Below are 14,784 nucleotides of genomic sequence, written 5' to 3'. Positions count from 1 at the left end.
GGTGTCGCGAGATTCGCTGTACGGAACTTCCGGCTCTGGTTGGGGGCGGTGTTTGCAGTTTAGCTATGCGGCCCCAGCTCCTGCGGGGTGCTGCTCGGTGTTTGTGGGCCCGCAAGATTGTCAGCCCGGCCCGCCGGCACCTCAACTGCGGTAGCCTGCCGCTGGAGGAGCTGTTCGCCCGCGGCGGGCCCTTGCGGACCTTTCTGGAGCGCCAGGCAGGGTCTGAAGCCCAGTTGCAGGTCAGGGGGTCTGAGCTGCTGAGGACGGCCAAACTGCTGAGCGAGAAGGAGCGGGAGCTGCAGGAGACCGAGCACTTGCTACACGGTGAGGGTCGGGCCCGGGGGAACGGGATTCAAAGCAGATTCTTGACTCTTTATTTGCTTTTCCTACTATGCCGCCGGTCAGGTGTTCACACCTCCTTTAGTTAGAAGTTGTTTACTCAGTTGCAACCCGGTTTGGTTTGGATCAGAGGTCAAGGTATGGTTGTGTGCATTCTCATCCCAATCTTTCGTGTTCGAGCCCTTATGCTCCCTTGGCACAATGCTCTGCCCCCTTTTACAGAATGTCAGTGTATTGATTGCCTGCTCTCTGGTGGATGATCTTAAGCTCACCAAGGACAAGCTGTTATGGGCTTGAGAGCAGTGTTTCTCCAAGAGTGGTAGAGACCACCTGCGACAGAGCCAAGAGAGGTGTATGCTAAAGCCAGACTTTGGACTCAGAATCTGAGACCTAGAAATTGGCGTTTTTAACAAGTTTCCTTAGTGATTTAGTGTGCATTTGAACATGGATGGGTCCTAAACTTCTGCATTTCTACAAGCTCTCATGGACCGCACTTTGGCTAGCATGGCTCTAGAGAGGGTCACAGTGTATTCAGGGAGACAAAGTTAATACTACAGCTGAAAGTGAGAATAGTACCTGAACAGACCCGTAGGGAAAGCAAGGAGAACTTGTTGGGAAAGCCTGGTGCAAACATAAAGATCCCTTCTTAGAGGATATTCAGAATAGTTTAACCTTTACTGATCTTTTACCGTACTCTAGGCTTTGCTTAAATATTTTTAAGTATTAACTCATCCAGTTGACATATCAAACTATGAAGTAGGTACTATTAGCCTCATGCATCAGAAGAGGAACATGAGGCATAAACCTAAAATAACTGCTCAGGCTAAACAGCTTCTAAGGAAAGGAGTTTGGATTGGACTCACTCCAAATCTTGGGCTTTTAATCACTGTACTCTTTGTTAACCAGGGAAAGGGAGAGGTTATGGACAGTGGCAGGTTGAGACATTTTATAAGGGTGGGGGTGTTAATTACTAATGTAAAAAGGTTGATTTTATCCTGTTGGCAGAAGGGAGCCAGAGGAAGCTTTTAGACTGCGGGAGTGAATGACAGAAATGGCTTTCTTGCTTGATTTGTGGCAGTTCCAAGCCAGCCTGAAACAAGATTGCAGATGCCATGGAAAACAAGATTAATGCAATAGTCTAGGTGAGAGTTAAGAAGCATCTAATTTAAGTGATTTAAGAGAAAAAGTAGATGCCCCCCAAATGGCATGGTGGGGGGATTAATTAACCGTATGGGGAAAAAATACTTCTGGGGGAAAATTAAATTGGTTTCATAGGTTAAGCCAAGCTTAAAAATCAAATGGATCTAAGGTTTAAATATATTAAAAATCAAGCTGTAGAGAAGAGAATGTTAGAAAATTGTTACTGGCAAGAATGGGAGAAGATATTTGCAAAGGACATATCAGATAAAGGGCTAGTGTCCAAAATCTATAAAGAGCTTAGCAGATTCAACACCCAAAGAACAAATAATCCAATCAAGAAATGGGCAGAGGACATGAACAGACATTTCTGCAAAGAAGACATCCAGATGGCCAACAGACACATGAAAAAGTGCTCCATATCACTTGGCATCAGGGAAGTACAAATTAAAACCACAATGTGATATCACCTCACACCAGTCAGAATGGCTAAAATTAAGTCAGGAAATGACAGATGCTGGCGAGGATGTGGAGAAAGGGGAACCCTCTTACACTGTTGGTGGGAATGCAAGCTGGTGCAACCACTCTGGAAAACAGCATGGAGGTTCCTCAAAATGTTGAAAATAGAACTACCTATGACCCAGCAATTGCACTACTGGGTATTTACCCTAAAGATACAAACGTAGTGATCTGAAAGGGCACATGCACCCAAATGTTTATAGCAGCAATGTCCACAATAGCCAAACTATGCAAAGAACCTAGATGTCCATCAACAGATGAATGGATCAAGAAGATGTGGTATATATATATATATATATATATATATATATATATATATATACATACACAATGGAATACTATGCAGCCATCAAAAGAAATGAAATCTTGCCATTTGCGACGACGTGGATGGAACTAGAGGGTATCATGCTTAGCAAAATAAGTCAATCGGAGAAAGACAACTATCATATGATCTCCCTGATATGAGGAAGTGGAGATGCAACAGGGGGGGTTAAGGGGGTAGGAGAAGAATAAATGAAACAAGATGGGATCGGGAGGGAGACAAACTATAAGTGACTCTTAATCTCACAAAACAAACTGAGGGTTGCCGGGGGGAGGGGGTTTGGGAGAAGGGGTGGGGTTATGGACATTGGGGAGGGTATGTGCTTTGGTGAGTGCTGTGAAGTGTGTAAACCTGGTGATTCACATACCTGTACCCCGGGGGAAAAGATAAATGTTTATAAAAAATAAAAAATTAAAAAGAAAAAAAAAATTGTTACTGGCAAAACACAACTCACCTTTATATAACAATAGAAAATATCATTCAGCAACTCCTGAGTTTATGTCAGATACCACTAATTACCAAAATAATATGGAACTACTTTTTAGCTCACAGCCTAGTGAAAAAGAGAGATGTTTAAGAAGTAAAAATATAAGTGGGTTTTAATTTAATTTATAAATTGTTTTAATTTCTGCAGTCAACAGCAATGTTATAAAAAGCAAAAGGTGGCATTTAAATATATCTTGAAGAGAACACAGGAGGTTGCCAGACAGTGCAAAAGAAGGAGACTGAAGGCAGAAGTGACTTGCAAGAAGAAGGTACCAAATTGGAAGATTAGGATACAGCAGGATCACGGAGGACGTATGGGTGTCAACAGTGTAATAGAAACTTGAAACCAGAAAGACAGATGATAGCCCTTCCTGACCAAGAAAATGGATTTGTTCTTACAGACTGTGGGGAGTTAGCATATGTTTTTAAGCAGAGAAGTGACATCTTTTTTTAAAGATTAATGTTGGCCTCAGTGTTGAGAACGGATTGGGAATATTCTCCAGGGCCCCAGGTGGCTGACAGGCCAGTAAGGAGGCTGTTAAAACAGTCCGAGGAAGAGGTGGTGGTAGTCAGGGACCTCAACAAGACAGATCTGGCAGCTTATGTCCTGAGAAGAGTGAAGAACAGCCAGAACTCTAAGAAAAATGTTAAGCTTCTGGGTTCAGAACGTGAGTGGTAACTACTAATTAAGATGAGAATATAAAAGTTGGGTAAATTTTAGGAAAAAGATATTTTATGCTGAACGGGCAGCCATATTAAGGAGGACCCTAAGCACATTCAGATAAAGATCATAATATAGGTGAAAAAAAAAAACTGGCATACAAGAAAAACAATCTGAATATTCATGAGAACCTCTGCATACACTCGATAAAGTAAAGTTCTGAAGCAGATGAGAGTACTCATTTGTAGAGTACTGAATTTGTAGAGATAGAAATAAGATGCTAACAAAGACAGAAATACATAGTATTTGAGGAGCAGGCAGAGGAGGAAGCTATAAAAGATCCAGAAAGAATAGGCAGTTGGGTTATGGACATTGGGGAGGCTGTGTGCTATGATGAGTGCTGTAAAGTGTGTAAACCTGGTGATTCACAGACCTGTACCCCTGGAGCTAATAATACATTATATGTTAATAAAAAAAAAAATTTTAAGAGTAAAAAAAAGAAAGAATAGGAAGATCTTTGGGACCTTGAATAAGATAAATGAAGCCAAAAAAAAAAAAAAATTAAAATTTCAAGTAAGGGATTGTTGATGCCTGATTTAAAAAGGGCTCACCTTTTCAGCTCACACTGAAATAGGTCTTTAGATTTGGCAATTTTGTAATGGGTGATTTTAATAAAAATGGTGTTATTAATATGATTATGAAATCCAGTTTAAGAACTTGAGAAGTAAATGAGAATTAACAAGAGAAGTAATAAACATGGTATTTAATCTCCAGAAGTTTGGGTAGGAAAAGGGCGGGGGGTGACAACAAGTGGGTAATTGAAAGGTTGAAGAGAAAAAGACCCTTAAACTTGTTGATTAATAATACTGAGAAAGAACTAGAATATTTCCATTGCCTGCGAATAACTATTCAGTTTAAACCCTCTAGAGCCAGTAGCCACATTTGGCTGATGAGCACCTGTAATGTAGTCTGGATTGAGATGTACTATAAGGATAAAATAACAGATTTTAAAGACCTACAAAAAAATAATTTGTAATATTTTTAAAGTACATGTTGAAATGATAATGTTTTAGGTATATGGGGTTAATAAAGTCATATTAAAATTAAAATTACTTGTAGACTTTAATTCCAATCTCCTTAGCCTTACAGAAGAACTGCATTTCAGAACTGAAAGGGACCTTGGAGTTCAACCAGCCCAGCTCCTTCATTTTTCTCAAGAGAAATTGTGTATGTTGGCCTAAGAGAACTTAGTGCTTGAACTAGGACTAGAATTCATTTTCCCTTTTTCTGCTTCAACACATTTGCCATTTCACCAGATTTCTTCCGTGCTAAATTCTTGCCAGAATTTCTTGCCTCCCCACCACTTCTCATCATGCCTAATTTCACTGTTTGTGTTGTTACCTTTTGTTAATGCTTCTTTCCGTTTTCTGCCCATCCCCAAAATAAACACAGAAACAATCTTTTAGTGTGCTACCATTTTAATATTTAATCACCTAGTGTTTTAGGTTGTTACTCTTTGTGAATTTTTCTCCCTAAAAAATATAAAGAAACTAAAATTATCTAAAACCCTGCCTTGAGAGCACATATTACATATTATTATCTCTAATTCCTAGCATAGTTAGATCTTCATTAATGAACAGACATAGAAACCGATACTCTGGAACAGTCCGACCTTTCACCAAAGTGAGCTCAACAAAGAGAGTTATGTGTAAGAGCTAAAAAAACTTTCTCTTCTCTCCTTTCTGTAGGTTGCATGTTGTCCTAGGATAGAGGGATGAGAAAGTATATTTTGTAAGGTAAAAGGAAAACTCAAAGATGAAGTAAGCAAGTAAAGCGAGTGGGGCAGGGAGTACTTCATGTAAATATGTGAACATGAGGCAGAATCTGAATGACTGGGTGGATATTTATTTTATATTAATGAAATATTTATTAAAGGGACAATAAATAACTTTCTGTTTTTTAATTCAGTTGTCGTTTAACTGATGTAACTTTCTGTTCCCCTTCTATTAGTGTATAGTCTAAGTTGGAAAACTAAAAGCATATTTGTTAATGGGAATATTTCATAGAGGTAGAATTATAGAATAGTTTAATAGCTTTTTTTTTGTAGATTCTTTTTTATTTTACTTACACTTCTGTAATCAGGAAAAATGTTTAAGTTACTAATAAAAATGAATGCATAAAATGCTACTTTTAATTAATGCAGTTTTTAAAAGGACAAGTTGGACATTTATTTTTCCTTCAGCTACAGTAATAATAAAATAACAACCTTGAATTCTGTTGGCAATTTGACATTAAGGAAAACTTAACCTACTGCTTTATTTTTGCAGATGAAAATGAAGACTTAAGGAAACTTGCAGAGAATGAAATATCCTCCTGCCAAAATGAAATAACTCAGTTGAAGCATAAGGTATGGGATCCTGCAAAGAATAAGCATTTGTGCTATTACTTCTAATGAACTTTATTAGAAGTTTATAAAAACAACTCAGGAACCAAGTAGCTTATTAGTATTTAGAATTATAAATTTTTTTAAAGCGGGAAAAAAGCATATTCCGTGTGGTCCTATTTTTATTATACCAAAAGGATTGGAGAGCTGTGGGAAAAAGGTGACTGTTACATCGATAGGATTTTTCAGAAAAGCAATGAAATAAGTAACACTATTATATCCCCCCCCCCCACCTTTAGGTTTTTTAAGAGAGGTGAGAGTGGGGGTAGATGATGCAAAGAAGAGGTTATGAAGCAGTGCTATATGGTGAGCTCCTCGGCAGCAGGAATATTTCTTTACTGTTTGTCTCTGGCATTATTAGAGTGCCAGACCTAGAGTGGGCCCTTGGGCTTTTAGAACTAAACTATAGTGCTTCAGTCTTACATCTAGGAGAATCTATAGGCATTAGATCAAGAGTAATCATTATATTAAATTAGAACCACTCTTTGCTCATTCTGGAAATGAGCTTAAAGATTTATAGTAGTGGGACCCTGGGTGGCTAAGTCAGTTAAGCGCCTGCCTTCCGCTTGGGTCATGATCCCAGAGTCCTGGGATCAAGTTCCTCACTGGGCTCCCTGCTTAGTGCGAAGTCTGCTTCTCCCTCTCCCTCTGCTGCTCCCCCTGCTTTGTGTTCTCTCTCTCTGACAAATAAAATCCTTAAAAAAAAAAAAAAAAAGATTTACAGTAGTTATCTCTGAGGATATAAGTAAAAGGACATGGCAAGGTGAGGAAGGAGCCCAGAAAAGGGGGAGGTTAATTTAAAGATTCTGTCTTTTATCGAAATAAATATGGACTCATCAAAAGTTAATGTCTTTACTACCCATTCCAGAGACCACTTCTACTATGAAGTGTAAAAGCTTCATGTAACTTGCCTTCTACCCACTTTCTAATTGTTTTGTGAAATAAGACATATGTATTAAAGGTTTCTGTTCATTGACTAGTAATTAACAAACATAAATTCAATCATTTACTCAAGATTTGAATATTCATGTTGTATTGGCATAGGCTAGGGAGATGGAGAAGTAGTAACAACTATAAGTCCAACCAATATGAAGTGTGGTATTTCAAGATTCAGGAAGATCTGGGCCCAAGTTCTAGTTCTTCCACTTTCCAGTTCTATGTTTTTGGTAAACTGTATTATTCAACTAAACTAAGCTTAGTTAAACTTAGTTTTCACATCTTAGGTAGATCTGTTAATGCTATCTTCCCAGGATTGATTTAAGAATTAAAGTATTTAAAATGCTTAGCAGAGTACCTGTTCATATATTAAGGGACCAATAAAATGTTGGTAGCTTTTCTTACTCAATTCACCTAACCTAAGAAGCTTTTATTCTGTATTAGTACTTACTGAAGTCTGAAAGACATCCTAGCGGCAGGAGGAATGATCAGGGCAGGAGCATTTGAGTTCTCATGTCTGCTCTGCCAACACTTTTCCCTTTAGCAAGTCATTTAGTCTCTGTTAACCTCACTTTCCTTTACATTGAAAATAAGGGAAGTGGGCCAGATCATACATCATTTCTTACCGCCTTTTCAGTCCCAGTATTACAAATTTCTCTTCCAAATAAAAGAAGCTTAAAAAGATACAATTTCAAGTTTTATTTTTTCTTTTCTGCTGTACTAGTCTATAGATTTCAAAAAGATAAGAGTCAGAAACTTCTTTGCATTCTACACACAATATAGTGCCCTATCACAACAAACTCTTACTTATTAACTGAATAGAAGACTGACATAAATTATACATGCACACCAAAAAGAAACAAAACAAAGCAGTGCTGCAAGTTTCAGCTGGATTTTACAGCATTTGTAATATAGCTGTTACACTAATATTTTATAGAAGCTATACATTACTATATGGTTTTCATGTGCAAGATAGTTGAAAATCAATCAGCAGTACTCTTTGCTTAGAGAAACTTTAAGTAAATTGAATATTTAGCATCCTGCATCTAATGATTTAGTTTTATTTTTTAAGTTTTAAATAATTACTAATTATAGGAGGGGTGATATTTTTGTATTTACAGATTATTTTACTTTTGGTTCCCTCAGAAGAAACAGATGAAAGTGATTTGATCCTGGAGGTAACTGCAGGAGTTGGGGGTCAGGAGGCAATGTTGTTTACTTCAGAGATGTTTGATATGTATCAGCAATACGCTGCATTTAAAAGGTGGCATTTTGAAATCCTGGAATATTTTCCAAGTGAAATAGGTCAGTAAACTGTTTAATTCATTTTGGGAATAGTACAGATTTAGTTTATCTACATGTGTCCTAGGATAAGTGTTGGAAAGACCATGACTAAGCTTTAGAATTTTTTGATAAGGAAGCTTACCTGATTTTATGCTCATCATTTACTTAATAATTTTGAATGCAAATATGCCAATTTTGAAGTGGCCTATAAAATGTTAATCATTCACTCTTCACCATTGAATGATTAGTGGTCTTTTAAAAGTGGTCTTTTAGGTGTGTCGTTGAATCAGTTCATTAATACCATAAATGCTTTATGTTTAGTGGTTATTAGCAGTCAAGGTATTAAGTGTTAAAACACTGAGTTTCATGGGCTTGCTAAAGTTTTTCAATATGCTTTACATTCTGTATGCTTATATGGTTTTATAGCTCTTTTAAATACATTCAAGATGGTGGAAGTGATGGCCAACTGCTTATAAATAGCAAGAATAATAATTCTGTTTTCCCAATATTTTCAAGGTGGCCTTAGACATGCATCTGCCAGCATCGGGGGTTTAGAAGCCTATAAGCACATGAAATTTGAAGGAGGTGTGCACAGAGTACAGAGAGTGCCGAAGACAGAGAAGCAAGGCCGCATCCATACTAGCACCATGACTGTAGCAATCTTACCCCAACCGACCGAGGTAAGGCATCACAATCTCCCCTTGGAATCCTGGGCCCAGCACAGTGCTTTGCCCCCAGAGTTATAACTCACTTTACTGAAGTGATATTCAGTACTAAATTCCTTTTCTTATCATTTGGCCTTCATCACATATTTTTTGGGGGAAAATCTCTTACCTCAATCCAAAAAGTATAATTTCACAATAGATGGTAACAATTAAAGATGTATAAAGGAAGGATGTAATCTTGTACTATTTATTAATTTTTCTCCACCACTAAGCTTAAAGGAGCTATTCTGCGAATATTTTTATTTATTTATTTATTTATTATTTATTTGACAGACAGAGAGGCAGGCAGAGAGAGGAAGGGAAGCAGGCTCCCCGCTGAGCAGAGAGCCCGACGTGGGGCTCGATCCCAGGACCCTGGGATCATGACCCGAGCCGAAGGCAGGGGCTTTAACCCACTGAGCCAACCAGGCGCCCCCTGAGATCATCTTTATAGGAGAAACATTATTAAATAATTAAATTAGGGCACAATTAAAATAGGGCTTAATGCTGATTACTTTCATAACAATTTTTGCTTTATCTGATTTTTCCAGAGTAGCAAGAATCCTGTTTTAACAAGGGTTAACTACTGAACAGAATTGCTGCTTCATAACCCAGTCACACTAAAATGTAAATCTCTTGTTACAGTGTTCATACAGGGCTTTTGTCCTGTGCCAGTTTTCGTGTGCCTCTCCTCTGCCTCGAAATATGTTTAAGCCCTTCTTTACTTAAAATTAAACAAAGTAAGCCTTCTCATAGTTCTTAAGCTAGCATTTTTTATGTTGTTTTTTAAACTCAGAAAGAATCCAAAAAAGCTCACATTATTAGTTCCTATGTTCCCATTTCGAATATTAACATATAACTAAGTTCTTCTGTTCATGTGGTAAGAAGAGGGTAATTTACAGAGAAGTCTAGTTTTTGAGGATTTGGAGGGTTTTTGTTTTGTATTATATTTTGATCCACCACTCTTAGGTGTTTTAAAAATGGTATCCTTCCAACTACTTTATATTCTTAAAATTAAACTTTCTTAATCTTCTATCAATTCTGTATGTGACATGTATTTATTTATAAATGGATAGAGTTCTTGCCTTTGAACAATTCATATACATGTGATATTTTTAAATCCTAATATTTCCTCTTGTGTGTAGATTAATCTGGTAATTAACCCAAAAGATTTGCGAATTGATACTAAGCGAGCCAGTGGAGCTGGAGGACAGCATGTAAATACTACAGACAGTGCTGTCCGGATAGTTCATCTTCCAACAGGTACGCACTTATCCCTGCAACATAAAACTTGGAAGAAAGAAATCAGATTCTGAATAACTTGACTAATTTTCCACTGTAATAGATCCTTAATTACCAGAATATATACTACTAAGGATTATTATTAAATACTTTATTTAGAATCCTTAGATGCAACTCTGCAAAGCCAGGAAGATGGAAGGATCTAAGCCCAACTGGTGACCATGAAGAAAAGGTGTGGATAGTCCTTCCAGGTAGCTTCTTGAAGCGTACACTTTATAAATATTGGAAAAAAAAAAATCCAGGGCACCTGGCTGGCTCAGTCAGGTAGAGCAATTGAGTTTTGATCTTAGGGTCATGAGTTCAATACCCAGGCTGGTGTGGAGCCTACTTAAAATAATAAAAATAAATAAAAGGAAATCCTCAGAATGAAGTCATTGTCATGGGTGGTTCTTTGTCAGAAAATGCTCTACATCACTAGTTCTTGGACTCCTTTGAGAAAATGAAAACTTGAACTCGCTACCCAGAAACATGCTCACCTGCAAATTACTACACTTAACTCCAGACCTACTTCTCCATTGAAGTCCACTCACAAACTTCCAGCAGTTCTGACTGTAGATAGGCAATGGAGCTATATCTAAATGTTTCTTTTTTTAAAAGATTTTATTTATTTATTTGACAGACAGACATCACAAGTAGGCAGAGAGAGAGGAATGGAAGCAGGCTCCGTGCTGAGCAGAGAGCCCGATGTGGGGCTCCATCCCAGGACCCCGGGATCATGACCTGAGCCAAAGGCAGACAGAGGCTTTAACCCACTGAGCCACCCAGGCGCCCCTATCTAAGTGTTTCTTAAGTCTTAAGTCTACTATCAGGAAGAACCAAATGTGCTTGACAGTCATTACTGCAGTGATTTACATGTGATAAAGCACATGGATAGCAAACCTCAGTTACCTAGAAAGAATACAAGAATCTATTGCAGTGACCAGTCTCAAATAGGCATAATTCTCATGGATCAGCAGTGGTTATAGGACTGGACTGATAGGTTTTTGACTTTTATGTTTATGAGGAACTCCTCAAGTTATACTTTAAGATGATGTCTATGTAATACATAGTATGTAAACAGGAATAGGAAAAAAAGTGGATGAAAATCCTCATAAAAATATGAATAGTGACTATCTTCAGTAGGATTAACTTATTTTTGTTATTACTTTAAAAAATTATGGTGACTAGCTAAGGATATAGGAAAATAATCCATATTAAATGATAAGTGCTTATTGTTTCATATGTCTGCTTTCAATGAATATATTTTAAAGTGTAGCTTAAGCTTAAATTTTCAGTTTTCTGAGAACTCTATAAAAGTTATTTGTTAATAGTCTTCTTTTTTATTAGAGTTCTGTTTTTTCTCCTCATAAAGGAAGAAGAAAAAGAAAGAAAAAGAGTATTCCTTGATAATAAATGAAGAAGATTTTCCTACTAAAACTCTTTAATAATTCTCATAACACTATTCAGGTGTTGTTTCTGAATGCCAACAAGAGAGATCTCAACTGAAAAACAGAGAGATGGCTATGAAAAAGCTACGTGCAAAACTGTACAGCATGTATCTAGAAGAAGAAACAAGGAAAAGATACAGTGCTAGAAAGATTCAGGTAAAACTGGATTTAGAAGATGCTCTGAAAGATAAAAATATTTTTAGATAACCCAGTTTTTATATATGTTAAAACTGTTTCAATGTATTTCTTAAAATAAGGAAATAATTCAAGTAGCTCAACCTAGGGGGTTTTATTTGTTTTATAGTAATTGTAATCTCTGCCCTAGTTTCTATATTCAAGGGCTTGTTTTTTCAGATTTTCAGTCAAAGTTACTAAAAGTATATGGAATCCCCATTTTTTAATACTTTGAAAATTATGGAAGAAAGTTGGAAAGCAAACTGAACTTTCTTCCTGTTTGGTATTTAATTCTATAATTACAGAGCCCTTTATTAATTTCCTCCTAAGGGAATTTACTGCTGTCTCATCACTAAAAATGATCAGATTAATTCACAGAAGTTTCATATATATATATAAGAGAGAGGGAGAGAGCACTGAAATGGCAGAGAGAAGATCAAATGCTATAAATCTGTTGGCCTTTAAAGCCAGTATTTAGTTTTTCTATTATGTTCCTGTGTTATTTGAGGATTCAAAATGTTTAAAACTTGGTTCTTACATTGTGTTTTAAATTATAAATCAAGAGCTTAATCTCCAGATAAGTTAAATTTATCAGTTTAGTTGCCTGAATCTAACTATCTCATATCTTTTTATATAGGTTGGAACTAAAGGAAGGTCAGAGAAAATAAGAACATATAATTTTCCACAGAACCGGGTCACAGATCACAGAATAAATAAGTCACTTCATGATCTTGAAATTTTTATGCAAGGGGGGTATCTACTGGATGAACTTGTACAGTCTTTGAAGGACTATGCTGATTATGAATCTTTAGTAGAAATTATTTCCAAAAAAGCCTGACTTATTAAAGACTTTTATAGCTTATGAAAATTCATAGCAAATTACATTGTGTGTTAAGTACTCACTAGTATTCTCTTAAAAAACACATGAGTTAACTCAGATACACATGCAGAAGTAATGTGTGTATTTTTAAGACAGATAATTTATATAAATCTTCTCTTAGTGTATTAGTAAAAAATATACAATACAAACATGACTCTGGTTATATATTTTGGACTTTTCCTATGAGAAGTAAACAAACAAAAACAGTACTTTATTTTATGTAAAACATTTAATAAGTGATCACAAATTTAATGAAAAACTTCAAACATAAAATAATATGGTAATAAATACTGTACTAGTCTAAGTCCGATTAAGAGGCAGAAACCATACCATGAATTTGAACAGGGATAATTTTGATAACAAAGACTTTTTAACTCGTTAAAGAATAAGCTATTAGGAGATAAGAGCAACTCTTATACTAGGAATGAGAAAGAGAACCCAAGGGAAGAACACCTTTCGAAGGGGCTCCCCAAAGGTAGAGTCAGACCTACTCGAGAGACCATGGCTCTAGCCCACTTAACAGCACAGTTCCCTGGGCCAGAGCTGGTCTGCAGGTGGAAATGGATCAGGCCTTGCAGACAAAACCTCAAACTCTCTGGAATGGTAAGCAAGCAGCCTCCCACCAGGGTGTCCGCAAAACTTGTTGGGAGGGTTAAGCATCCGTTTGTATCTTAATTAGTCAGGATCCTTGAGAGAAACCGAACCAATAGGATACATGAGACTTACTAGGAGGAATTGGCAGATAGAACTTGTGAAGGCTGACAAGTTCAAAATCTGCAATGTGAGCAAGCAGGCTGGAGAGAGCCAGGGGAACTCATGCTGCAGTTCCAGTCTCAAAGCAACCTGCTCGGAGAACTCTCTCACTCAGGGGAGGCTAGTCTTTTTTCAGGCCTTCAGCTGTTTGGATGAAGCCATCGACATTACGAAGGGCATTCATTCTGCTTTACTCAGAGGTCATAGATTTAAATGTTAATTTCATCCAGAAGCACCTTACAGAAACATCCAAAGTAATGTGGACTAAGTATCTTGGCGCCCTGTTGACACATGGTCCAAGAGCACCCCGGGCAGCTGTGCCCCCACATCAGAAACCAGAAGAGAAAGCCCTTCCTCCTGCATGTCCTACCACCCCTTACCGACAAAGGACACAGGTCCAGCTGCAGCATCACAGAGTAGGGCAATGATAGGTAATTTGTTGCCAAGGGCCAACAACTGGGTAACTGGCACAAACACCCATATGTGTTCCCTAATTTCAATAATGCTTCTGTATTTTCTTGGTGTTAGAAGTTACAAATATCATTAAAATATTTCCACTTGCATTGTTAAAAATAAGGATATTCTCCTTAACCATTTACTATCACACTAACAAAATTCACAGTTATTCCCTAATATCTTCAAGTACCCAATTGAAATGCCCTCAGTTCTTCCCAGATACCTTAACTGACTTCAGACCAGGATCCCACTAAGGATCACACATGAACTCTGGTGGTTACATTGCAGTCTAGAACAGCCCTTCCAACTGCCACCCCTTTTTTTCATGACATTGCACTGATGGTCATGTCAGATTAGGCTACTATGGTGTCATTTAACTTGGTCCTCAAGCACAGTATTACCTACAAACTGGAAGTTAGAGCTTAAGACTCCGCTCGTTTTGCACACTCCCTTTCCTCATTGAAATGTACACTAAAGTCGGCTTTGAAGGCACTGATGTGCTGAGACAAAAAAGATTCTCTAAAATACGTTGACAGATGAGACAAATGACTTCACCTTTGTGAAAGGAGAATTATTGTTTAAAGTGAGCTTAAAGCTGAATCGGCATGATCTTTATCAGCACTTTTTCTTCGGAAGATTTACAAGAAGTTCAGTGGCTCTTACTTGCCATGGGATTCCTGGTATGATTAGCTCCTCTGTGACAAGTCAGACCCCAGAGAAGTAAGGCCTAAAGAGGAAGGAAGCCTGTGACTGTCTGACCGAGGCAGCACAGCTATAAAGGACCTCTTGGTATTGACGGGAACACTGAGTACTGTACTTGATCTATCAGAAGGAGACACCCCATTATCCTCCCAGGGTAAGAACTACTACAGACACAACAATGGGAGACACCCCATTGTTCTCCCAGGGGAAGAACTACTACAGACACAACAATGGGAGACACCCCATTGTTCTCCCAGGG

The 14,784-nt window shown here is 37.6% G+C and overlaps 1 protein-coding gene across 9 annotated transcripts; it reads left to right on the top strand.

Annotated features, from left to right (window-relative positions):
- The first annotated feature begins 22 nt into the window (after positions 1-22).
- MTRF1L (mitochondrial translation release factor 1 like) lies at positions 23-12,763 on the top strand. Of its 9 annotated transcripts, none has more exons than XM_059401292.1 (7): positions 23-324; positions 5,792-5,871; positions 7,965-8,148; positions 8,644-8,807; positions 9,977-10,094; positions 11,580-11,716; positions 12,372-12,763. In XM_059401292.1, exons 1-7 carry the CDS (start codon positions 66-68, stop codon positions 12,570-12,572), a joined length of 1,143 nt encoding a protein of 380 aa, XP_059257275.1. In that variant the 5' UTR covers positions 23-65; the 3' UTR covers positions 12,573-12,763. The 9 variants fall into 9 exon arrangements, with proteins under 9 accessions (XP_059257275.1, XP_059257278.1, XP_059257276.1 ...); XM_059401295.1 differs by lacking the exon at positions 12,372-12,763 and adding an exon at positions 10,233-10,305 and having other exon boundaries at positions 11,485-11,673; XM_059401293.1 differs by lacking the exon at positions 12,372-12,763 and adding an exon at positions 10,233-10,324 and having other exon boundaries at positions 11,485-11,673.
- Positions 12,764-14,784: the final 2,021 nt, after the last annotated feature.

This window comes from Mustela nigripes, chromosome 5 (genome assembly GCF_022355385.1).
Source record: "Mustela nigripes isolate SB6536 chromosome 5, MUSNIG.SB6536, whole genome shotgun sequence".
NCBI classification, from domain to species: domain Eukaryota; kingdom Metazoa; phylum Chordata; class Mammalia; order Carnivora; family Mustelidae; genus Mustela; species Mustela nigripes.
This window is presented reverse-complemented; position numbering and strand designations above follow the sequence as displayed.